Raw genomic sequence first — 27750 nt, forward strand, 5'->3', positions numbered from 1 at the left:
ATGTCGGAGCCGGAGAAGAGCGAGAACATTCCTGATGAGTCTGCAGGAAAAGGAAAGGAAATTCCTAACGGAGGGAATCCTGCAAAGACCAAAGAGGTGTGTGTGTGAGAGAGAGACTCACTCAGCTGATGCACACACACACACTCATACACACACACTCATACACTCATACACACACATACACACGTTTATTCCACATGACTTTGCAGCAGTAAACCGATGGACTCTTGTCCCGCTGGACTCATAAAACAGTTAAACAGTGAAGGAGCGCGAGACTCTGCAAACAGCTGCAACTCCTCCACAGCTGGATCAGCTCCGTGACAGAGGCTGGAGGGAGGGGGAGTTTAGTTTATTTGATCAATAACTTTAAGAACAAAACAAAACAAAACAAAAATTGATTATGACATTGAAACACTTTTTTAAAACAACATAATTGGATTTGTTGTATTATTTATTTAAAATCTAGCTATTCAATCCATTCAGTGACCACTTCAAGTAGCTACACCTTCACAGAGTATAGTCCAGGCAAAATAGCGTTTTCCGACAGATTAATTGTAACAGAATGTTTTTCACCATCCATCATACGTCCAGAACAACATACTAAAAGTCCTAAGAAATCCTAGTTGGGGAAAAATGTTTAATTCTCATCAATCCAACATTGATTTACTGTATAAAGTCTATGGTGCCAATACAATACACCCCAATGGGGCTATTTTTTCCTTTACTCCTATCACAATGAAACTTTACACAATGAAAGTATCCATGAAAAGTAACATTTTTTGTATTACACGTTTTTTGGAAAATTAATTTGAATAAGTGAGCAATATGGAATATGACCAAAATATATCGGAATAGGCCCATTTTTTTGCCTTTACTCCTAGCAGAATGAAACTTTACACAATGAATGTATCCATGAAAATGACCATTTCTGTATTTCAAGTTTCTTGGAAAATGAATTTTAAATATGAAAATGAGATCAACACTAATTGACTTGTGATACAAAATAGCCCCATTGGGGTGTATTGTTGTCTGGCCTTATTGGCACCATAGACTTTATACAGTAAATCAATGTTGGATCGATGAGAATTAAACATATTTCCCCAACTAGGATTTCTTAGGACTTTTCTGGACACCTCAAAGAAATGATGTACGGTGAAAAACATTCTGTTACAATTAGTTCTATTTGTGTGTGTGTGTGTGTGTGTGTCTTTCAGGATTTCGATCTGGCTGCCATCTACGTGTCCGATGCTCAGTACAACAGGAACATCTTCTTCGACACGTCGCCTCAGAGCGTCAGGTGAGACGAGTGTCGGTAAAAGATGCTAGTGCAGTTTCAGCTCAACCTCATGACTTTTAATTTTCATGTAAATATTGTGTGTTCTCCTTTTTTTTTCTTTTTTTGTTGATAAATACAGAAATGTATGATATTTCCAGAATAGCATCATTTAGAGTTGCCTAAATACTCACTACAGCAACGGACATGGATTCATGAAAATCACTGAAAAGAGTCCCAGTGTGTAGTAGTAGTAGTTTATTCGATCCTCTACACAGAATTATTTACAGTTGAGCATCAATCACAGTCAGTCTACCTTCCATAAAACCATCATTCGTTCAACTAGTTCATAAATAGATTGAAAAGGTGCAGGCTGAAGCTATCCAGCTTATAGATGCCTACCCTTTAATTCAATTTTGTTTTAATCTATTTTTTATATTGTGTTATGTTTTTGCATTGTTTGACAAGTTATTCCACAGTTTTACTCCCGCCACAGACATACACATGCTTTTTAACATAGTATTTATTCTTGGTTGTTTTAAGTTAAGTTTCCCTCTTAGCTCATATCTCCACCATTAGTTAGCGAACACAGCCGCAACGCTTTCAGCCGCGAGGCTCCCGCAGCTCGGACCCGAACAAGACAGGATCTTGGCCGGCCGTTCAGCTGACAATCCCACCCGGTCTAGCAGTAGAAATGCGTTATTGTTGTTTTGTAGCGCCCCCCCCCCCCCCCCCCCCCCCCCCCCCCACCCCCATGGTGGTTTTGTGAATAGAACAACTATATTCATCTTGCACGAGCCCTTTGACCCAGAAATGTAATTGTCAGAAGAGCAACAGGGCACAAACAGCGCATATTTCATAAAAGACGCAGGGATTTTGATGAAAACTGGCCGATGTTTAGCTTGGGATTGCTCAGGAACGGAGGCATGTAGAAATAAACGGTTTGTCCCAATTAGAAGCAGAAAGTTTCACCTTTCAAACGAGCCATAGTATGTGTATGGCTATAATGTAGAATACGCTATGGCTCTAGAAAAATCGTCAACAATGGTCTAAATTGCTGGCACCACGATTAAAGCTTTGGAAAACAGCAGCACTCAATGAATTAATGGGCATTCAGTCTGTATCATGGTATCCGTGGGTTCGAATTTGACCCATGATCCTTTGTTGCAATATCGTCCAACTACAACTTTACTGTCACTCTCTCTCCATCACTAGTCTAACCTAGAGCACTGAAAAAGAGAGTAAGGACAGCATTGGTCCAATGGAAGCGCCTCCTGGTGGAGGAATATGGGTATTGCAAAAGCGCCCAAGAACTGACATCTCTGCTTTGTAGATGAATGAGCAAGTGTGGTATTTTCAATAATTTAAGGACACTTATCACTCACGTTAATAGCATCATTGAGGATCCTTTACAGATAAACATTAACACATAGGCAAGTAAAAACAAACAAACAAAAAAACAGTTGTCTACATTAATGTTTCAATCTACATTTTGCAATAAACAAATTATAAGTATAATTTGATATGACCAAGACACCTAAAACCAAAAACACGGCCATTTTCATCAATTTACAAGCAAGTGGGCAACACACATACATAAGAGTGAATGGGTTTTCTGGGCGCTTTTGCAATACCCATATCCTGCCACTAGGGGCGCAAAACCCTTAAACCCTTACCACGGGAGTCAATGGTGGTGTCGTTACTCTCTTTTCCAGTGCTCTAGTCTAACCATTCAAGTCAGTGTATAGGAAAATACAATGTGTGTGTGTGTGTGTGTGTGTGTGTGTGTGTGTGTGTGTGTGTGTGTGTGTGTGTGTGTGTGTGTGTGTGTGTGTGTGTGTGTGTGTGTGTGTGTGTGTGTGTGTGTGTGTGTGTGTGTGTGTGTGTGTGTGTCCAGGTTGTATCTGCTCTACAACCGCTGGTTCCTGAAGGTTCTCATCTACTTCTTCATCCTGGTCAATCTGTCTCTGGCCGTGTTCGAGGAGCCGGCCGTCTTCCCTCTGCCTGTGTGGGTAAGATGGCCGCCCGGTCGCCATGGTTTCGTTGAACTGTGCTGGATGTCAGATTCACGCCGCTGTTGTGTTGTGTTGTGTTCTGATATGTTGTGTTGTGTTGTGTTTAAGGCCACCATGTTGGTGGAGCTGCTGTGTCTGCTGGTCTTCGCCTGTCGACTGGCGCACTACGCCAAGGTGATCTCCCGGGACAAGTTCTGGAAAGACCCCAAAAACATCTGCATCATCGCCATCCTCATGGTGAGACGAGCTCAGACTATTGATTCTCTGTGTGGCTCTGTGGATGTGTGGATGTGTAGATGTGTGGTGGTACAGCAGAGACACGACAAGCTACAAACTCAGAAAACACCTCCAACAGTTTGACCAACAGGAACCATCTCTGGAGGACCAGGCTAAAGGCTAATGCTAAGCTAACCGTCCATGTGATCAATAAGAATCATGTGATACTGACGTTCTAATTTATTTATTTATTTGTTTATTTCGGGCATGTCAATTTAAATCATCATCATCACACTTCATCTTAGTTCAAGTAATACAATCCACATGGCCGAAAGGGAAAGCGGGAGAAGCTAAAGCTTATCTAGTCCCGCCCCCATTACCCACAGAATAAAATCTTCATCATAATCTTTTCTTTTCTTTTGCTTTTTACATTTTGACGTAACATTTTCTTTTACTAATAAAACAGATTATTGTCAAACCCGTCTAACGGTCCCGGTACTGCTCCCAGTTCCGATCCTGGTTCTGGTCCTAGTCCCGGTCCCACTTCTGCTCCCAGTTCTGGTCACGGTTCTGGTCCTAGTCACAGTCCCGATTCTGGTCCCGGTCCCGGTTCTGATCCTGGTTCCGGAGTGGAACCGGACCATCGCGTCCACGGTCTGGTCCCTCGTTTCATCACGTCCACACAAACAGCTCTGATGAGGTTTTCTGAGTGTGTAGCCCATTAGTGTCTTTGTGTTTTCTTACATTTCCGTGTGTTGGCCCCTCTGAGCCACCGTACTGATGAGCGTTTTATCTCCGATCGCTGACCCTGACGACCTCTTATGTGCACCGGCAGCGTTTTGTTGTTGCCTGAAGGACGAGTTTGTATCCTGGTGACAGTTGGTGAGTGTCACCAGAGGCTGAAGTCATTGCTGTGCTGAGCTGAGTTCCTGTCTGAACTCTGCAGAGGCAGAATGTGCTGAGGAGACTTTCTGCTCGTTGTTGTGAAACAACCTTTAGCCGGAGATGTTGCCTCGTCAGCGCCTTTACAGCAGAAAGTCTTCCTGGTGACTCAGTGACTCTGAGGCTCCCGCTCACTCCATCACATACATAAAAAAAACATGAAACACTCTGCTAAGGAACTGACGACACTCCGGTTTCCTACAGTCTGTGAACGCTCTTTTGTCTTTTGAGGAACAGTTGGTTTCATTTGTGATTTTGTAAGAAACTAATAATGTAATATGTTACAGAATGAAGTAAAGTTTTGTGGATTGGAAAAAGTAAAATATTTTCAGTTGAAACTCATAATGAAGCTGTAGCAGCGGATGTCAGTGGGCCGTCCTTTAATACAGTTGGCGGTCCTTCAATGGAGTGGGTGGTCCTTCAGTAGAGTGGGTGGTCCTTCAGTAGAGTAGGCGGTCCTTCAATGGAGTGGGTGGTCCTTCAGTAGAGTGGGTGGTCCTTCAGTAGAGTAGGCGGTCCTTCAATGGAGTTGGTAGTCTTCAGTAGAGTGGGTGGTCCTTCAGTAGAGTGGGTGGTCCTTCAATGGAGTTGGTAGTCCTTCAGTAGAGTGGGTGGTCCTTCAGTAGAGTAGGCGGTCCTTCAATGGAGTTGGTAGTCTTCAGTAGAGTGGGTGGTCCTTCAATGGAGTTGGTAGTCCTTCAGTAGAGTGGGTGGTCCTTCAGTAGAGTAGGCGGTCCTTCAATGGAGTTGGTAGTCTTCAGTAGAGTGGGTGGTCCTTCAGTAGAGTGGGTAGTCCTTCAATATATTGGGTAGTCCTTCAATAGAGTAGGCGGTCCTTCAATAGAGTGGGTTGTCCTTCAGTGGAGTGGGTGGTCCTTCAATGGAGTTGGTGGTCCTTCAATAGAATGGGTGGTCCTTCAGTAGAGTGGGTTGTCCTTCAATAGAGTGGGTGGTCCTTCAGTAGAGTGGGCGGTCCTTCAATAGAGTGGGTGGTCCTTTAATGGCGTTGGTAGTCCTTCAATGGAGTTGGTAGTCCTTCAGTAGAGTGGGTGGTCCTTTAATGGAGTTGCTGGTCCTTCAATGGAGTTGGTGGTCCTTCAGTAGAGTGGGTGGTCCTTCAATGGAGTTGGTGGTCCTTCAATGGAGTTGGTAGTCCTTCAATGGAGTTGGTAGTCCTTCAGTAGAGTGGGTGGTCCTTTAATGGAGTTGGTAGTCCTTCAATGGAGTTGGTAGTCCTTCAGTAGAGTGGGTGGTCCTTCAATGGAGTTGGTAGTCCTTCAATGGAGTTAGTAGTCCTTCAGTAGAGCGGGTGGTCCTTCAATAGAGTTGGTAGTCCTTCAATGGAGTTAGTAGTCCTTCAGTAGATTGAGTGGTCCTTCAGTGGAGTTGGTGGTTCATCAGTTACACCTGTTGACTCTCTTCCTGTTTGTTGCAGCTCACTCTGGTCGACATGATCATCTACGGCGCCCTTAAGGCGACAAACTACTACGCCCTCCGCTGGTCCAGAGTCCTGCGGCCGCTCCTATTGGTCAACATCACAGAGGGACGGCAGGTAATGGCTCCACCCCCAACCCTGATTCAGTCACTTCACATTATGTGAATGAATTAATGAAAATGTGTTTATTTCAGTCAGGTCATTCAAAATTAAAAGTCCAACAGAAAACATCAGTTCAACTAGAAAAGAGCCAAACCGAAAAGGCATCAGGCTGAAGCTATCGCTTATTTTTGCCTACCCTTCTTACATGATCAACTTATTCAGATCACATCATTCAAAACATCAAACAGAAAATCATATCGTTTTGCACAAAATCCCAAACATAATTCCATAATAGTGTAAGCTACATCAACCACATCGCTCATATTTTTCAAATACCTTATTCTTAAACAAACGTTTGAATTCATAAATTGACTGGCACATCTTCAAATCGTCATCAAGTGCATCCCATATATTTACACCCCTTACAGAAATACATTGATCTTTTATTTTAGTCCTGGACTTTGTTTTTTCAATCATATGTTTCCCTCGGAGCTCATATCTTCATTCCCTTTTTTTAAACGTGTTCACAATTTTACTATTTTATAGTCCACTAAGTCCATAAATTTGAAGGGCCCTATGTAAAACAAACTTCCCTAGTAGTTCCTTCTCAGCACTTCTTTTCTCCTAACGTCAAGATTTAGTGGTGTGTTCAGGTGCCCTGGGACATTTTATCACTCACTCGCATGTTGTCTTGTAATCTCTGGATCTCAGCTGAACTCTGCTGTTTAAACTCAGCGCAGTGTTTAAGGGAAACTTCCTGCTGCTAAACGAGACGGCGGCGATGGCGGCGTCTCAACGCATCATTAGTAAGCTTGTTTGTTTATTTCTTTGTTTGTTTGTTCGTGTTCAGCTCCGCAGGGCGTTCAGGAGCATCAGGAACGCTCTGCCTCAGATCTTCTACGTCTTCCTGCTCTTCATGTTCAGCGTCCTCATCTTCTCTCTCATGGCGCTGAAGCTGCTCGGCAAACGGTGAGAAAACTGAAACTCAACTGTTTTGATAATAATGATGAGGATTGTAACAACTTCTATATTATTATACTTTTACTCTTCAGATATTGTTTCATCTATATTAGTAATGGTTCAACAATGTTTTCAAGCCGTCAGTTTTAAACTCATTTGAGTAGACTCAAGCTTTTCAATTCATTCATACTATTTTTCGCTAATTCAAGTATTTGCCACCCATTTCATACTCTTCATATTTTTTCATCTTCTTCAAGATTGCTGCTTCAGTTTCTTCACTTAATTCAGCATTTTTTCAACAATTTATTCAGCTCATTCAGCTTCCAGCTTTCAGCATTCACCCGTATTTCCTTCAGGAAATGCATTCTCTAGTCTTTATTTGTTGGACATTTCACACAAGCAGCAAAAATATGAATAAAAACTCAGGTGAGTGTTTTGTCTGTGTGTTTTCTCTGCAGAGGTCTGAAGACGATCAACGGAGCTCCGTACTTCACCAACTACCTGGAGATCGTCTTCGATCTTTACGTCCTCGTCACCACGGCCAACAGCCCCGACGTCATGTGAGTTAAACTCTCAGAGTTGCTGCTGGTCTCAGGTCAGATCACAGCGATTATTACTAAATGTTTAATTGTTCTAAAAGGTTTAAAGGGATAGTTCAACATTTAGTCAAATTGGCCCATTGCCATAATCCCTATAGTCATAGCAGTAGGTTTGTTACCTTTAATCGTCGGTGCAAGCTATTTTTAGAACAGCAGAGCAGAGCCGTGAGCTGCTCAGAGCTACGCTACGGAGGCTCATGGGATTTCTTGGTTTCCCTCATCAAACTCATCAAATACACAATCCAACAACTCCATAACGCTCTGGTGGACAAGTTGTGAGCTGCACATTCACCACGCTATGAGATAATAACACAACGTTACCACACAGAGTTGTTTTAGAGGGAAATTCAGAGACTACTTGATGAAAAACTGTCCATGAGCCTCCGTAGTGTAGCTCTGAGCAGCTCACGGCTCTGCTCCGCTGTTCTAAAAATAGCTTGCACCGATTATTGCAATGGGCCAATTTGCCAAAATGTTGAACTAACCCTTTAAAGTATCCTTATACTGAGCTGCATATTCAATAACAATTGATTATTGAGAATTAACAGAAACTAATCAACATGTTTCTGCTGCTTCACACAACTTCACTCATCAGAATAACTTTTTCCATGACTCGGCAGAAAGCTGGCCGGCAGCTGTTCACACATTTTATCTTTTCATCTGTAAAATAAACGACTCATCGTCGACATGGTCACGTAGCTATTATTGTGTGAACTGACTTAAATGTGTTTCCTTTATTTTCTCTGACTTCCTGATACAAACGAGGAAGTTGATTATTGGAGATGTTTAACACAATACAAATGTTTTTGAGACATTAAACAGAATCATTTCTTTATTTCAAGGTTTTATTTTTTTTTACTTTTTTCTCTTCCCCGCTGAAAAAAATATGATGTATTTGTTTCATAGTATTTGGTTTTGAATATTTTACAACAGAAAGATCAAATTTGGAAACTTAAATATTATATATATTATATTACTTTGCACTCACTGTGAAACTGGAAACTCCTGTTTGTCTTTTTCAGATATTCATGTATTTTTCTTATTATTCAATATATTTAGACTGTTAAAAAACCATAAATGAAATAAGCAAATAAATAAGTAAAATCCAAACAGGCAAACAAAGTCTTTAAAGATTGATTTCAAATTCCTGCAGACAAATTCCTGCAGACTTGATTCATGAAAACATTCTTGGCAAATGCTTTAGCTTTCTTCCGTCTTGCACCGGTCCAAGAATTTCACCGTGCACGGAGAGGCTCATGGGAAATGTAGTATGAAAACACTCTGCTTTCCGCTCGTCCTCGTAGTCCCTTTAAATTTCAGCTGAATTGAGTTTGAAACATATTGTTATTTCTAAATGAGTGTTGAGTCGACTCTGGAGGTGAGAAACAGAAAGAGAAGGAGGAAGTGAGAGAGTCTGAGTCTCTCTATGTCTCTCTGTCTCTCTCTCTCTCTGTCAGGATGCCTGCCTACAACGCCAGCTTCCTCTTCGCCATCTTCTTCATCGTCTACATCCTCATCAACACCTACATCTTCATGTCCGTCTTCTTGGCCGTCGTCTACAACAACTACAAAAAATACCTGAAGGTACGACTCAGCAAACTGTTGGACTACTGATCAATAGTCATCAATAAAGACAATAAGAGTTTAAATCAACCAGAAACGACTGTTGTTAGTGTCACATGATGTTATTAGACAAATAGCGCTGTAGTATTACACACTACAGCCTGGTCCAACACTTTATTGTGTCCCCAGAAACACTTCTCTTGTTGTTTTCCTCCTCAGGGCCAACGAGTAAAAACACAGCAAAAGTGATATTGTATTAAAATAATGTGATTTCATGCTTTGCTTTAGTCTCTTGACGTTTCAAACAATAACAGAAATGATCTTTGCTAACATTTTAGTCGTTAGGCTAGTCGATAGTTCACCCAAAATTGAAATTTTGAAATGATCTCCTCCCCCTCATGTGGACTAAGGGCTGGGAGAAGTTTCAGAGTCCTCCGTGGCTTCTCTGAGTTACAGGGGGTCTCGGCGTAGCAGTGCATGTCCATATGACGGTTGCAAATGGATACCAACTGTCTTCGTAACAAAAAGACACACCAAAAAACATCCAAATACCAAATGCTTGTTTTGTAGCGGAAGCTCCTCCCGGTTCGTCCAAATTTGACGAACCGGGAAGAGGAGCTTCAAGAAGCTTCCGCTACACAACAAGCTTGAAATATAGACTTATTTCATTTTTTTCTGAACAATTTCTCATGTCGGGGCTTCAATACCAGAGGGACATTACATACGAGCAGCATGGAGGTATTTGGATGTTTTTTGGTGTGTCTTTTTGTTACGAAGACAGTTGGTATCCATTTGCAACCGTTATATGGACATGCACTGCTACGCCGAGACCCCCTGTAACTCAGAGAAGCCACGGAGGACTCTGAAACTTCTCCCAGCCCTTAGTCCACATGAGGGGGAGGAGATCATGAGTGAAATTTCAATTTTGGGTGAACTATCCCTTTAAGAAAAAACAAGATTTTGTAAGAAATTTCATAATATTTCATATTTTTATATATATTTTTTTTATAATTGAAACACCATAACAATAACTGAATCAACAAGAAGTTATCTTCAGATGATCACAAATCAATCAGTGGATCAGTCACTCCATCGGTCTCTTTGCTTTAACGCGTCGCCGTCCCAACAGGAGGAGGTACGGCAGCTGGTGAGGGCCAAACGACACAAGATGGTGCGAGCGTTCGCCGTGCTGCAGGAGCAGCCGGAGGAAGGGGGCGGGGCCGTGGTAACCCAGGACAACTGGAACCAGCTGGTCCGGCTGGTCCGGCCCGACATGAGCAACGCCCACAGAGAGCTGCTGTGGAGCGTCTGCGACGACAAGAGCCACGGCGCCATCGGTAGGTCGCACAAACTTTATTTTAACTCATTGAGTGCCAGCCAAGGGGGCAGTTGTCGGTCTGAGAAGTGAAGCTCACTTCCGCGTTCAAAAAACTGCAATCCCCCCGGCTTCCTCTGGGGGCTGGTGTCAGAAAGCAGCATTCTCCATAGACCCCCATGTTAAAATCACCCACTTTACATCCTCAATAAACATGATCAAAGCCTGGTGTCAGAACGTTTTCTGGTCTCAATCGATAGTTTCTACCCCCGCACACACTCTGAGGGGGGGGAATTTTTTTTAACTCTACTGTTTTACTGTTATTAGGTTAAAACTCTGGCCAATTAGGGCACGGAAACGTTGAGTGACAGGTCCGAGCAGCTCCGTGGACAGCTGCTTCGAGGCCAGTGGGCGGGTTCTCGGCCGGCCAATCCAACATGGCGCTGTTCAGGCCGCCATATTTGAGTCACAAAAAACGACTCCCCAAAACCAATGGGTGACGTCACGGACGCTACGTCCATTCTTTTTACAGTCTATGGTGCCAGCCCTTTTATAAAATGGTCAGTGCCATGTGCCAGCGTTTTGGGGCATTTTGAGTAATATGTCAAGACCCACAGAATATTTTGTGCTATGAATCTGAAAACACCAAACAGCTCAATAGAAAGAGGAGACTCTCTATTTAACTAGGGTAAAAACCATTTGTTTGTACCTTGTTCCATTCTTGATTTATCTTAAGTTGAATAGAGCCTGGTTGCACCAAAAATACCACTCTTTTTCTAGAAAGCTGAGAAAAATGCATTTTTGTGAAAGAGAGTCTCTCAAGAAAAACAGTGATTTATCCGTTTTAATTTTAATTTTTCAAAAACATGTAAGACATCTGAAAATTTCATTTCACATGTTTTTTCATTGTAGCCTACAATAAAAAAAAAAGTAAAGTAAAAGTAAAGAAAAGTAGGAGTCCTACTCTGCAGAGTGATACCTGCTCTCCTACTTCTCCTGCAGTTGCTGCCCCCTCAAAACATTGACATTTTGACAACACTTCCATTGGTAGGGGGACCAAAAGAGTTTCTGAGAGATAAAGTGCAAAAGTGCAGGAGTGCATCATTGGTACCAAGTTGTATTGCAGGGTGCCCTAAAGTGCACATCAGATTAAAGTACCAGGTTGTGTTACACGATGCCCGTACACACAGTTGCACAAGCAGGACTATGTAGATATTGCAAGAGATGTGATACATAATTGTAATTATGTAAGTAAAAACGTACACAGACAAACAGACAAACAAACAAACAAACAGGCAAATAGCCATCATCATCTCTGGATTTCTGCTGAGTCACTATCTGAGCCCTGATCACACACACGGAGGAAGTGGGACTTTGCTTGATCATCCTCGACTGACCAGAGGAGCTGATATCACCAGAGGCCAGATGGTGTTCACACTCTCTGCACATGGAGGTGTTAACACGCCCAGTTACACTACTTATATAACACACACACACACACACACACACACACACACACACACACACACACACACACACACACACACACACACACACACACATACACACACGTATATACAGTGGTTACAGAAATAAGGTTAAAAAAAAAAAATTAAAAAAAGCCCCATACAGTATAAAAGTAGATGTTTGTGTTAAAGCTCCTTCAAAATAAAAGTAGATGTTTGTATTAAAGCTCCTTCAAAATAAAAGTAGATGTTAGTGTTAAAGCTCCATACAGTATAAAGGTAGATGTTTGTGTTAAAGCTCCATACAGTATAAAGGTAGATGTTTGTGTTAAAGCTCCATACAGTATAAAGGTAGATGTTTGTATTAAAGCTCCATACAGTATAAAGGTAGATGTTTGTGTTAAAGCTCCATACAGTATAAAGGTAGATGTTTGTGTTAAAGCTCCATACAGTATAAAGGTAGATGTTTGTGTTAAAGCTCCATACAGTATAAAGGTAGATGTTTGTGTTAAAGCTCCATACAGTATAAAGGTAGATGTTTGTGTTAAAGCTCCATACAGTATAAAGGTAGATGTTTGTATTAAAGCTCCATACAGTATAAAGGTAGATGTTTGTGTTAAAGCTCCATACAGTATAAAGGTAGATGTTTGTGTTAAAGCTCCATACGGTATAAAGGTAGATGTTTGTGTTAAAGCTCCATACAGTATAAAGGTAGATGTCCATGTGTAGTGTGATTATAAAGCAGCTCTAGGTTCTATATTAATACTGTGAAAGTATCAAAGCCTCAGTGCACAGAGAAATGCACACAGCCTGTATTCAGAAACTGAGCCTTAAAACCAGCCGTCAGGACTTCCTGTCACTTTGTGATGTCACAACTAAGCCCCGCCCCCTCACCACCTGGACAACACCATCCAGATCTGGTTTCTCTGAGTGTTTCATTCTGAAATCTGCTCTGTTTTTTAATGTAAATTATTATTTAATGACATTAGTTAGATAATCATCATCGGGGCTGTAGTCAAGAAAACTGCCTCCAAGAGATTTATTTAAAAAACAAAAACAAAAAAACAACACAAACTTCCTGCTGATAAATGATGTAATTCAGTCTTTATGAGCAGAACGACGGCACCTGAACGCATCATAAAAACTCAGCATGTTGGACCAGTTCACAGGTGTGTTTATTAAACTCTGTAAGACGACGCCCCCTGGTGGTCGCTGAGGGAAACACAAAGTACAACCATATATTATTTCTATACACAGTGCATTTGATGATTTAAAACTCATAACTATTTTTATTTTGATAGTTTGATAATTACTTATTTATTTTTTCCACATCATATTTAAAATGATTAGCTACCTAATAAACACATATTTTATAGAAATACATGACAAACTTTAAAAATATCCTGAATTTAAAAACTAATCCACACAACCGTTTGCACGGTTAACAACCAACAAAGTTATAAATGTTTATCTCTGCATTACGTGTTTAATGATTTTCTATTTTCATGCCTAACAGTTAAGTTTTAAACAATTGAATATTTAAAAATGCCTCATAGTGTGTAGTTATTATAGCCTAAAATGTTTTCTCAAAGTTTTCCTCTTAATGTTTTTTCTAAGGTTTAACATGAAACTTTCTTATTCCAGTTTCTCTAACTTTTTTTTTTTTCTTACTAAAATTTTGATGTTTTGGGCAAAAAATGGATTAAGAAAAATTACATTTATTCAGTATGAAAACAGTTGTTCAAAGAGTGATAATAATAATGTAATTAATTTAATAATCATATTCTACGACAGTAAAACACCTGTATGGACCGTTTTTCTTGTTTTGATGATATTCACCTGAACATGTGGTTGATGCTATTCACCTGAACATGTGGTTGACTGACAGGTAAAGTGGCGTTCGTGCAGCTGGCCGACCTGCTCAACATCGAGGTCATCACGCTCAAGTCCCGGCCACACCCCTTTCACAGCCTGTGCCCCGCCTTCTACCTGTCGGCGCCGAGCCGCCTGCTCTGCCGCCTGGTCCAGCACCGGTAAGACCGCCGCCGCCGCCGCCGCCAAGGCCTTCAGGAGCAACTAGGGGTGTGACGATACACTCATCTCACAAGACGAGACGAGACACGAGATTGGGTTCACAAGAACGAGACAAGATTTTAAGAAAACTACAATGACAAAATCTCTGACTGGACCAACAGACTTTTATTTAAAGGGGACATATTATGCAAAACTTACTTTTTCATTGCTTTAGTGTGTATTTGCGCCTCCTCACCCCTTAAACGTCAGTTTTGACAACTACGTCAATATTTTGTAAACTGCCATAGTCAGAAAATGTGTCTCTTAACAAGCCGTTTTAATTTCACCCGGCCTATTACATCACAAGCCTGGTGATGTGAATATTCAAGCCCTCGCTCCCATGGTTACCATGGTTACCATGGTTACCTCGGCTACCAGAGCGAAGATTCTAAACCGACCGTTTAGAGCAGGGCTGTGAAACTGGTGTGTAGAGAACCAGCTGTGCTCAATCTGTTGGTTTTTCTGACCAAAGCATGTTACTAACATTACTTTTAGACATCAAGGTACCATGTCAAGAAGCAGAGACGAGCAGAATATGTCGCCTTTAACCAAGTTGCACATGCATTTTGAAATGTTTTATTATAACTTTTTACATGCATGATGTAAGCATGAGCTTTTAACTTCTTCTTCCACAAATTGAAACTAAAACAAACATTTGTAAAAGTTAAAATAAAATAAAATATTCCTTTATTTTTTTAAAGTGCAAACAACATTATGTGCAGTGTTTCCTCTAGGAGGATTTTAAGTAATGGCAGCGACCCGCCCCTCCCCTCCGTCGGACGGTCTAATAGGGGGCGGATAGTGATTTTAACAAAGTAGCGTGATTTAGCGCATATGTTTATTACCGTCTCAACGCGACCTGTCCATGTGCCCTTGTGTGTGTGTAAGTGCGTGTGTGTTCGCCAGTGAGAGAGAGCGAGAGAGAGAGAGAGAGAGTTGCGGCCGCCACAGAGTCGTTAATTACTGGTAAACGCTGGATGCGCTGGTTGATAAGTTTGGTTTTTACTGAGGAGGAACTATGAAGAACTCAGCTGTGACTGGAAAGCACCTAAACCGAGTCGAGTAGAGTTGTAACTGTGTAGTGGAAAGGGGTGTAAAGTAATGGTAACTGGTAGTGGAAACCCTGTTTTACATTGTTTTAACATAAAAAAAAATCTTGCGAGACAGATTTTTAACGCGATGAGAAATATCGTCGAGTTTAATCAAGCGAGATCTCGTGGGACGAGATCTTGTCAGACCCCTAGGAGCAGCGTCAGCCGTGGGAGTTTATAACGCTGCTGCTGTCTCTGTCTCTGACTGGTCTGCTGCAGGGCCTTCGTCATCGTGTACGACGTCATCATCCTGGTGAACGCCATCTTCATCGGTCTGGACGAGGAGAACCCGATGATCGCCAACTCGGAGTGGGTGTTCCTGGCGCTGTACCTGCTGGAGATCCTGCTGAAGCTCTACGTGTTCGAGCCCCGAGCGTTCTTCTCCAAACACAACTTCTGGAACTGGTGAGCAGCTCCTTCTCACCGACACTGTAGGTCAAGTCGAGTTTCACTGGAGGATTCTGGGAGTTTTCTGTTACAGCTCCACAGGTGGTGATATGGTTGGGAAACTGTGATGGGATTAGTAGCAGACTGAAATACAACATATTGAAATCATGTAAACATGTAGTCCAGGCAAAATAGCATTTTCCGACAGACTAATCGTAACAGAATGTTTTTCACCATACATCATTTCTATGAGGTGTCCAGAACAACATACTAAAAGTCCTAAGAAATCCTAGTTGGGGAAATATGTTTAATTCTCATCAATCCAACATTGATTTACTGTATAAAGTCTATGGTGCTGACAACAATACACCCCAATGGGGCTATTTTTTTCCTTTACTCCTATCACAATTAAACTTTACACAATGAAAGTATCCATGAAAAGTAATATTTTTTGTATTACACATTTTTTTGAAAATTAATTTGAATAAGTGAGCAATATGGAATATGCCCAAAATACATCGGAATAGGCCCATTTTTTGCCTTTACTCCTACCAGAATGAAACTTTACAGAATGAATGTATCCATGAAAATGACCATTTCTGTATTTCAAGTTTCTTGGAAAATGAATTTTAAATATGCAAATGAGATCAACACTAATTGACTTATGATACAAAATAGCCCCATTGGGGTGTATTGTTGTCTGGCCTTATTGGCACCATAGACTTTATACAGTAAATCAATCTTGGATCGATGAGAATTAAACATATTTCCCCAACTAGGATTTCTTAGGACTTTTAGTATGTTGTTCTGGACACCTCATAGAAATGATTCTGTAAAAAAAACATTCTGTAACAATTAGTTCTATTTTGGGTCCAAAATGAGCTAGATCACCTGGACTAATGTTGAACCCTCAGATATCCTCAGATACCGTATATACAGCTCTAGAAAAAACAAAGAGACCACTCCAAAATGTTGTTAATAAATCAGCCTTATCTCTACATGTTGCTATGGCAGCCATCGATTGTCTATTGAACTCCAACACAAGCTCATCTCACTCTACTTAGCTGATCACCTGAATCATATTTAATGAGGAAGAAAGATTATAAATAAATAAAAAAAAACATTAAAATGGGGATTTTTCCACCATTTTTTATTTCTAAACTCTTCCTAAGTTTAAAAAGTAGTGTTGTGTTGTTTTAAAATGAATATGAACTTATTTTCTTTGCATTATACGGTAAGGTCTAGGAGAAGGAATGCTCTAAATGACAATATTTTTATTTCCAATTTGGGAGAAATGTTGTCAGTAGGTTATAGAATGAAACAAAAGTGTTCATTTTATTCAAACACATAGATATGCATAGTAAAACCAGAAGAACTGATCATTTTGAAGTGGTCTCTGTATATCGCTGTATATAATATATATAAATATTATAGATTCATTTTTTTAAATATCAAATACCAATTATTGTTTGCCACTATGTTTTCAGATTTAAAAAAGTGAATTATCTTCAATATATTTATTGATGCAGCCTGGGATATGTCAAGTGTGAATATGACGCCATCTAGTGGAGACGTAATAAAAAAGGATCAATTCCAAGGCAAAAGGACCAGATTGACACCCAGATATAATAAAATAAATGTATTATGCTTTTTTATGCAGTTTGAATAGGTTTCAAAGGGGAATTCTTTGCACTTCACAAACTATTTGTACACAGAGTATTTTAGATTTACCATAGGAGCTGAGCTGGAAATTACAAGATTAAAAAAAAGATAAAACATAATCTTGCCAAAATGATCAAAAACCGAAGAATGAAAATGTGCACCACTGTCCCTCTGTTATAGTCAAGGCAGCTTTATTTATATGGCACATTTTATACTCTGCAACAAGTGAATACAAAAGATTATAAAGGAAACAGACAGAAAATATATAAAAGGTATAAGATTAATTACTATTTAAAATTCACCATTGAAAATAGCAAAAATAAGATTTAATGCATCAAAGTTCATCTTTAAAGTAGGAAATTGGTTAGTTTTTTCTGTTGTTTTTTTCAGAATGTATAAAATAACCAGTTATTTATTATTGATTCTATTTATTTCCCTCAAGTAAACATCTGGAAACCAAACCTAAAGACATTCTTGTCAGATTTATTGAAGGAAATCTCATCTCTTGCGTCCAAACAACACAGAGTTTATTTCATATCGACTGAATGATGATGTTATTATACTGAAACTGATGTGAAGACTCCTGAGAACGGCCTCTGGGGGGCGCCACAGGTTTCTAACTCCTGCTGAACTACAGGTCCAACAACATTGAAGAGATTTTTTACAAGTATTATTTGTTTTTATTATATAATTGATTGACTTGATTAACATTTGCTTTTCACTAATCTATAATCAATGAGCTGTCAAATCCATCTCACACAGTTTATCTTCAGCCCAGATCATAAGTGCAAGGTAGGTGACTGATGATCCAGCTTCTACCTGATCTGCTGCTGCTGCTTCCACCAACTCATTAACGCTTCATGCAGCATTCGTTTATTTTATTTATTTATTGTTAATTTATTTCATTTTTTTTATTTTAAATATGTTATTTTTGTTATTAGGGAGTAAAACAGCTTCTGCATATTCATCCTACAGAAGCCCTGAGAGACAAATCAAATAATTCATTCATTTGGTAGATTTACTCATTTCAGCCTTGAGCCTGTGAGTCAGAAAGTCTTCACCTATTTTCTATTTTCTATTCAGAATGAGGAAGATGAGCATTACAACAACAAACATTTAGATACACCTAAAATATGTGCATGTATACTTGCTTTCAGGGCTTCCACACAAATCAAACTATGAAAAGAGAGAAACTAGAAGTGAAAAATAAGAAAACACATAAAATACAGAGGTTAAGGGGTAAAGTCTCACTTCACTTTGCTTTTTTCTTTATTCATGATAAATATTATTTATTATTAATGTTTTTATCATGTTATAACTGTTTACATTATAATATTGCGTGTGCATCTGTACAATGTAATGTTGTGCAGCACTGCAGCAGCTCTGGGGTAACAATCCAACCTTTTAACACCTACAACCTCAGCATGAAAACGTATATTGATTTAACGCCTTCATGTAAAGAAACTGATTACTGGTGTTATACAAGTCGAAGTTTTTATCACAGAGCAGTCGTCTGCATTTACATTAGATTGCACATTTTACACTCATTTGCAGCAGCTGTCGGCGTTTTCATTGTAAATTTAGCTTCTTTTTTTTTTTGCTTGATTGTTTGTTTGTTTGTACAGCCATGCGCCCCCAGTGCAGCTGATGCAGATGTAAATACAGTGTGTCATTAAATGTCATGGACGTATCATAAAGTATAAAAAAACCTCACAAAACAGTCTGTAAACTATTTTACAAGCTGTTTTTAATAATGGAGACTGGATGCAGTACCTCCAGTGGCCAGCAGGGCAGATTTGCATCGTCCAGCTGTGTTGAAACGTCCAAGATTTGAAGGTTTTCTGTTGTTCGACACGTTGCCGACGTCACAGTGGCTGGTTTTGCTTCCAACCTCATTAAGAAACGTTTAATTGTTGTTTAATTGTTTGTTGTTTGCTCGTTTGTCTCCAGGTTCGACACCATTATCGTTATATCCGCCCTCATCGCCACCATCATCAACTCCGCCATGGAATCATGTGAGTATTGCTGGTTTCGTGTCTGTGAAAGATCTTTAAGCTTCAGTTTGAGAAGTACAGACAATATAATTAAAGTAATTGGCAATGATGATTATCTATAATCAATCAAATTCACCATTTATTTGTTGAAAATGTTTCCTCAAACACCAAAACATGACACTCAGGACGTTTTACAACTAGCAGAGTTCTCAAAGTAAAATAACTTTTTGTCTCCTGGATCAACTGTCCTCTGGCTAAGCCACGCCCCCAAACGCGATGAGCCAATCACAGTGCGCATAGCTAGCCCATACACTCGGACATTCTCTGCTTCCACGTCCATTGAAATGCATTGCAGTTGGTCAGTTTTCATTGGTTTTTATATGTTTTTTCTTGACATTTTAAGTTTAAAATGGTCAAACGGTGTTCATGGGGTACATGCAACTCCAACACTAGGTATCCTGAGAGGCCATGGGGGGGATTTTTTTTACCTTTTCCCAAGCCACATCTCAACCGAGAGAAGTGTCTGCTCTGGATAAAGTTATGCAGTAGACCACAACACCAACTAAACGTGGATAAAATGAACAAAGATGTCTACATCTGTTCTAAGTTAAGTCAACAACGTATTTGAGGCAACATATTGTCAGAGATGTTTAGATGTTAGCCAGTATCACAACTAAGCATAAAGTCTGCTAGCTTAATGCTAACGTATAATGTAAAATATAGACAGGCTAACAGAAATTAGCCCGTCGCTATCGGCGTTTCGCGGCAAACGGCAGCCATAGCAGTAAAGCTAAGTGAAGTTTTGGTGACTTCCAGATGATATTTAATCTTTCTGTCTCTCCTGTGAAATGTCTCCTACGGTGACAGCTGCCATAGCAACTGTCACCGAATGTTGACCGTTTGTCCGAGTGGAGGGGGCGGGGCTTAGCCAGAGGTCAATTAACACTAACGACTCTGTAACTATGGTTACTGATGGTGTTAACGACTCTGTAACTATGGTTACTGACGGTGTTGGCGTTGCAGCGGGCGGTTACACCAGCCGACAGATCCTGGACATCGTCTTCATCCTGAGAGTCCTCAGACTGATCCGGGTGGTGGACAGCATCGAGAGGTCAGCGTCACTCCCTCCTCCTCCGTCCTGACTGGTCCACAGCTGTGTCTGTTGCCATGGTAACGCTGAGGCCTGTTTCCTCTCTTAGGTTTCGTGCAATCATCAACACCCTGACCAGGATCGGACCGGCGATCCTCACGTTTGGACAGCTCATCGTTGTAAGTTGCTAACAGATGATTTTCTTGTCCTCCCCTCCCCCTTCCCCCTCAGGCTGCACTTGAAAATAAGAATTTTTTTCTTAATTTGCTTGCCTGGTTAAATAAAGGTTAAAAAAAAGTAAAGCTGAAAAAATAACCATGCCGATGTTGAGCTGATATAAAGTTTACAGTGATCTTAGTTTGACCTGTTAGTCAGATAATTTTAGCCATTTAGCAATGTTGACAAAGTGAAGCTAGTGCTGTTTCGGGTCCCCTTGTAATTTCAAAATTTTTCCAACATAGACTTCAGCTATTTCTGTAATTCTTGGCTAAATGCTCACACTAGAGGTCTTCGGAAAAACCCGACAGCCCGAAAACCCGAGGCTCCGACCCGACCGGAACCGGGAGAGTTTGCCTCGGGGCTCGGGGCTCTTATTGTGAAAGGCCGGGTCCTACAGTACCCGAGAGGACCCGGCGATTGGCTGTCACAGCTGTCAATCACCCCCACCCTCCCCCTTCCGTCCAATGCGAGGCTGCGAGCTGCCTGTGTGACTTATGTCACGTGATCAAAACAACTACACGACTCTGATGATGACGTCAAAGGTGACAGTTCAAGCAGAAGTTAGAGCCGAGGTCAGGACTCGGGGCAGTTAAAACGTTTGTTTATTAACGTAACGTTATGGTTAATGGTTCAAAATAGTTAAACAATCGAGTTGCCGTAGCGTGTTGTTACCGCGGTAACGTCGGCAAAGCACATGGAAACTCCAAAATTATAAAAAAACATCCAAATATCTCCATCGCGTGAGATTTGAACGGACCAGGAAGAGGAGCTTCGAGAAGCTTCCGCTACAAACAAGCTTGAAATATAGACTTATTTAATTTTTTCCGGAACAATTTCGCATTTCGGGGCTTCAATACAAGACGGACATTACATACGAGCAGCATGGAGGTATTTGGATGTTTTTTGGTGTGTCTTTTTGTTACTAAGACAGTTGGTATCCATTTGCAACCGTCATATGGACATGCACTGCTACGCCGAGACCCCCTGTAACTCAGAGAAGCCACAGAGGACTCTGAAACTTCTCCCAGCAATTTCAATTTTGGGTGAACTATCCCTTTAAAAACTCCTCCTCCCACAGGTGGTGTACTACGTCTTTGCCATGGTGGGGATGGAGCTGTTCAAAGGGAAGGTGAAGTTCTACGAGGACGACAGCGACCCGGCGAAGGCGTACTGTGGGAACCCGCTGCTGAAGGGAACCGACTTCGCTCAACTCAACTACTGCAAGAACAACTTCAACAACGTGGTGTCGTCCTTCATCCTGCTGGTGGAGCTCACTGTGGTCAACCAGTGGCACGATATCCTTTCCTTATACCCTCGATTGAACAGCATGAAGTTACAAAACAATATTAAATATGTTTCTGAAGGTTACATGCTGCTATTCCGACATGCCGCTATTTCGACATTGACTTCTAATTGTCGGAATAGCGGCATTAACATTATTTTTCAAGCATCCCACTATTCCAACATTTTTTTTTTCATTGTCGGAGTAGTGGCACTTTACTATTTTTCAAACATTCCACTTTTCTGACATTGATTGATTGATTGATTGATTGATTGATTGATTGATTGATTGATTGATTGATTGATTACATTGTTGTCAGACGTTTCCTTCTGATTTTTTTTTTTTTTTTCATCTGAGACACTGTTTCTCACACAAATACATAGGCCCATTAGAGAGAAGAAAAAACAAAACATCAGACATGTGCAACGGGCAGTGGAGCATGTGAGGTGCGGATATCAGGAGGAGTCGGTTTTGCAAGTAAAAAAAAAGACTTTATTTCCTATAAGTTTCACAATTGTAAAATCAGGGGAAAGTGGAGGTGGAATAAAGTTAGTGTCTGACGAGAGTGTCTGTCTCTCAGTGGCGTCATCCAGGTGCTGCATCAGGCCCAGATCCCAGAGCCCAGACGCTCACAGCTGCAGCTTCTCCGCGGCTCATCCGCAGGGCTGCCCGTGGTGCTGAAGGTGAAAAAAAAGAAAAAAAGATGACGTGTCGGAATAGCGGTACCAAAAAGTGTCGGAATACCGGCATGTTTAGATAGAGGGATGTCTATAGAGAATGTGAAGCTGACGTCACGCCGCTTTGCGTTGTGGGACGTAAACAGAGAGTGGGGACTGGATTCAAGACCCAGATTTACTCCCTCCACTGACTTATCCAGACATCGTGAACTATCTCGTTTTTGGTATTAGTGCATATACTACTCAGGGTTCCTACAGCTTAAGCCAAGTTAAATTTAAGACTTTTTAAGACTTTTTTAAAGCCACTTGAAATGAAATTTAAGATTGACTTCATAATAAACACAAATGCAGAAAAAAGAAGAAAAAACACATCAATTACATAGAGTTAGGGACAATTTGACCCACTTTCCTATATGATCCAAGGTAAAGTGACTGCTACATGAACATTGGATTGTGTCTCTTTCCAGCTGTCCTTTCAAAATAAATGCATAAAAAGTCAGAAAAACAAAAAAAAACTGGAGCTGGAGGCGGTGGTGAGAAATTTAGCGTTGACGGCCACCACTAAAACTTCTCTATGTCAGAATGTTACCAATTATTTTTAGATTTGAGACTAATTACAACCATAAAATACCACTCACCATGTGTTAATATTTTTAAGACTTTTGAAAAAGGTCCCACCATGATTACTTTTAAGCGACTTTGGGGAACATTTTTTAGGGAGACGAGCAAGTGTTTACATCCGCGATCCTCCAAAGATGGCGCCCAACGTCCCACGGCGTGACGTAACTTCACATTCTCTATAGAGGGATGTTGGAATACCGGCATGTCTAAATAGCGGGATGTCAGAATAGCGGGCGGACCCCGTTTCTGAACATCTAAGGGCCTGGCAGCTCAGGGGTGTAACAGTGAATCTCTTCCTTGTGTGATGTTCAAATGTCACCTCTTCAGTCCGATTGACTGAACTCTGTTTCCTTAACGTTGCTCCACTGCTCAGCAGCGGCTTCGCCACCGTCACCCACATGGCCGCCAGGCTCTTCTTCATCATCTTCCACATCTTGGTCGTCATCGTCATCATCAAGTAAGACTGAACGGATCATCGCCATCGTCATCTGTCAATAAACAATTAAGGCTTGAAGGGAGAAGATCTCAAAACATCTCAGTGTAGTTTTCCATCTCCTCTCTCAGCTTCTCTCTGGAGCTCTAGTAACAGGTCGGTGTCAGCCAATCAGAAGACAGGAGGCTCTGAGTCTCTCTTCTGATTGGCTGACTGTTTTCTAAAGTGATCCAATAAAAATAGAGCAGATTTCAGAATAAAACACCCAGAGAAAACAAATCCTGCCAGTCGTGGGATGGTGTTGTCCAGGTGGTGAGGGGGCGGGGCTTTGTTGTGACATCACAAAGTGACAGGAAGTCCTGACAGCTGGTTTTAAGGCTCAGTTTCTGAATACAGGCTGTGTGCATTTCTCTGTGGACTGAGGCTTTGATACTTTCACAGTATTAATATAGAACCTAGAGCTGCTTTATAATCACACTACACATGGACATCTACCTTTATACTGTATGGAGCTTTAATACAAACATCTACCTTTATACTGTATGGAGCTTTAACACAAACATCTACCTTTATACTGTATGGAGCTTTAACACAAACATCTACCTTTATACTGTATGGAGCTTTAACACAAACATCTACCTTTATACTGTATGGAGCTTTAACACAAACATCTACCTTTATACTGTATGGAGCTTTAACACAAACATCTACCTTTATACTGTATGGAGCTTTAACACAAACATCTACCTTTATACTGTATGGAGCTTTAATACAAACATCTACCTTTATACTGTATGGAGCTTTAATACAAACATCTACCTTTATACTGTATGGAGCTTTAACACAAACATCTACCTTTATACTGTATGGAGCTTTAATACAAACATCTACCTTTATACTGTATGGAGCTTTAACACAAACATCTACACTGCAAAAACTCTCTTACCAAGAATATTTGTCTTATTTCTAGTCAAAACAAATCTCATGATACTTAAAATAAGACTCATCACATTAAAAAGCAGCTTGTTTTTAGACACTTTTTACTTCTTTCAAGCTGATTTTCACTTAAAATGAAATCTTATAGTGGAGCAAGTTTTTCTTTCTTATTACAAGCACAAAAAACTTGCTTTCACTGGCAGATTTTTCTACTTATTTCAAGTGAAAATTAGTTTGAAACAAGTGAAAATTATCTAAAAACAAGTTCATTTCTAGGTGATGAGTCTTATTTTAAGTGGAAAGAGATTAGTTTTGAATAGAAATTAGACATTTTGACAAGAAATAAGACAAATATTCTTGGAAAGATTTTGAGTTTTTGCAGTGTACCTTTATACTGTATGGAGCTTTAACACAAACATCTACCTTTATTTGGCTGTGTAGGAAAACAGCAGAGTTGTATCCAGAGCAGACCCTGCAGTTTCTTTAATGAGTATTGATCTGAGTATCGATGAGTCATGGTGTTGTGAGAAGTGTTACACAGCTGTTTGTATTTTGCCGTTAAACAAACAGATTTTATCTTTGTTTCTTTTTGTTGTAACAGTAAGTGCTAATGGTTAATTCAGCACATGTTTAATGGCAATTTGACCAAAAATGAACCATGAACTGAACCATGTTGTTTATAATACTACTGCTGTCGTCTCTCAGCATCTTCGTGGCGTTCGTCCTGGAGGCGTTCTTCGTGGAGTACTCGGTGGATAAAAGCGACCTGCAGACGTCTCTGGAGAAGAAGATCGAGGAGCTGGAGCTGGCTGTGGAGCAGTGAGTTACCACACTGCAAAAACTCTACGTCTTTCCAAGAATATTTGTCTTATTTCTAGTCAAAATGTCTCATTTCTAGTCAAAACTAATCTCTTTCCACTTAAAATAAGACTCATCACCTAAAAATTAACTTGTTTTTAGATCATTTTCACTTGTTTCAAACTAATTTTCACTTGAAATAAGTAGAAAAATCTGCCAGTGAAAGAAAAACTTGCTCCACTATCAGATTTTTCTACTTATTTCAAGTGAAAATCTGCTTGATAGAAGTAAAAAAGTGTCTAAAAACAAGCTGCTTTTTAATGTGATGAGTCTTATTTTAAGTAGAATGAGATTGTTTTGACTAGAAATAAGACAAATATTCTTGGTTAGATTTTGAGTTTTTGCAGTGCGTGTCAACACGACTCATGACAATATGGTCAAACAATAAATTGGACATTTCACATTTTTTTAAAGCCGTGGCTCCCAACACTTGTGGTTTTACGACCAGAACTGTGATGTGTGTTTGTAACCGCCGCTGTCCGTGTTGCTCTGTGAACCAGGGAGAAGATGGAGGACAACCTGGTCAACGCCATGGAAACCATCGACAACGACCTGGGAAGCGGCCAATCGCCAGCAGCAAACAAACCGGCCCTGATGTTTAAAATCGCCTCAAAAAGTGAGAAAAGTCTCAGAGCAGCAGAAAAGAACAAGATGATTTTAAAGGGATAGTAGCATTTTTTTAAAGTGGGGTTGTATGATCTACAAATAGCCCCTAAGTACTTTAATTGCAGTAGAAGACTCTCTGCACTCCTCCCGTTAGCAACGCCAGCCCATAATAGCCCTGCCCAGAGATTTACAACATACAGTGTTGTGAACAGACCCAAAGAAACGGCCTATTTTCACGGCCTAAAAGAGGTTTTACCTTATTTAGGTACAAATAAAAACTGTGTTTTTCCTGCACTTTGAGGGGCTGGAAAAAATTATATTATAGCGAACAATGGAACTGTGTATTTTTTTTTCAGGTAAAACCTATTTTAGGCCGTGAAAATAGGCCATTTCTTTGGGTCTGTTCACAACACTGTATGTTGTAAATCTCTGGGCAGGGCTATTATGGGCTGGCGTTGCTAACGGGAGGAGTGCAGAGAGTCTTCTACTGCAATTAAAGTACTTAGGGCATATTTGTAGATCATACAACCCCACTTTAAAAAAATGCTACTATCCCTTTAAAGGATCAGTGAACAAGAGGGAACATTTCTAAGAAGGACAGGCTTTTATTTTGAAGGGCAGATCCAGAAAACTGTAAACTAAGATGAAGATCAATTGTGAAAATTGATCCAGACCTTCATGTTCCCTCCACTTTGAGTTCTGTCAAGAGACAAACACACCAAAGATCAAATTAAACACAAGGAACATAGGAAGCTATTTTAGCTTAGCTTTAGCACATTAGCATGTTAGCACCCTGAGCGTGTTAGCTTGCTAGTGTTAGCATGAAGGTTAAAAACAAATCTGACAAATCTGTCAGATTTTTTTTCTTTTCTCTTTTTAAAAAAAATCTTTTCTCTTAAATTTTCACAATTTTTTCAAAATAAAAGCATGTTGTTGCCTCCTCGACCCTCCAAAAATATCTAACTATCTAAAGTCTGTTTTTGTTCGTTCAAGATATTTTCCATGTGTTCCTGGTTGAAGTTTTTACTTTACTTTTTTAATTTTATCACAACATTTAAGGCAAGACAAGGCATCTTTATTTATATAGCACATTTCATACCAAGGCAACTCAATGTGCTTTACATAAAGACAAAACTTTTTTTTTTTTAAAGAGATGCATAAAACAGAATAAAAACAAACACAAAAAACAGAGTTAAAAACAAGAGCAAATAAAAGAAAATAGATAAAGTTTTAAGTTCTTAAAAAGAGCTCAGCTATAAGCACGTGAAAAGAGAAATGTTTAAAATAGAATAAATGTTTAACTAATTATGTAAAAAAAAAAAAAAAAAAGCGTATGTAAAAAACAACCATTTCTACGATAAATAATTTTTTATTATATAATAAAAAATAAATAATGAGTAAATTAGAAAAAAAGAAATTCTCGCTTCAATCAGATGTTTTTCATTATCATGAGAACTGAGATGTTCTTTTCTTTGGCAGCACCAATCTTCCTTTGCTCCTGACAAAGTGTTTTTAAATGAAAAGCTGCTGTGCTCTTCAGCTCGGCAGGTTTATTGATCCGGTATTGATGATCAGTCTTCACCTCGGCAGGTTTATTGATCCGGTATTGATGATCAGTCTGTGTGTGTTGTTGCTGATGTGGTGTCTTGTTTCCCGTCAGGGTACCGCACCGTGGACGCGCTGCTGCAGCGGATGTTCGAGGCCGACCTCGACCCCGAGGACTTCGCCGAGAGCGACGACCCCAACGGGAACTTTGCCAACCCGACCTTCAGCTCTGTATAAAAACTGTTAAAACATATAAATATAAATCTATATAAGAAGGGACCAGATTGTGTCAGTTATATCCAGCAGCTCTTGTATCTGTATCTCAGTGTGTGTTTATATTTTTATATTTCTGTCCTGTAGCTCCCTCAGAGGAGACATCAAGTCAAAGTC

At 40.1% G+C, this 27750-nt stretch overlaps 1 protein-coding gene across 1 annotated transcript; it reads left to right on the plus strand.

Annotated features, from left to right (window-relative positions):
* Positions 1–27655, plus strand: tpcn3 (two pore segment channel 3; the record flags this gene model as incomplete). Its single annotated transcript, XM_083970192.1, has 20 exons — positions 1–96; positions 1215–1297; positions 3171–3285; positions 3397–3525; positions 5882–5998; positions 6834–6952; positions 7402–7503; positions 9000–9126; positions 10235–10442; positions 13775–13919; positions 15270–15455; positions 17862–17891; positions 19050–19114; positions 20117–20204; positions 20293–20362; positions 21481–21710; positions 23359–23439; positions 25057–25170; positions 25710–25825; positions 27476–27655. 20 exons carry the CDS (start codon positions 1–3, stop codon positions 27595–27597), a joined length of 2343 nt encoding a protein of 780 aa, XP_083826318.1. The 3' UTR covers positions 27598–27655.
* Between the last annotated feature and the right edge of the window lie 95 nt (positions 27656–27750).

This window comes from Trachurus trachurus (genome assembly GCF_905171665.1).
Source record: "Trachurus trachurus genome assembly, chromosome: 1".
In the NCBI taxonomy this organism is placed as follows: domain Eukaryota; kingdom Metazoa; phylum Chordata; class Actinopteri; order Carangiformes; family Carangidae; genus Trachurus; species Trachurus trachurus.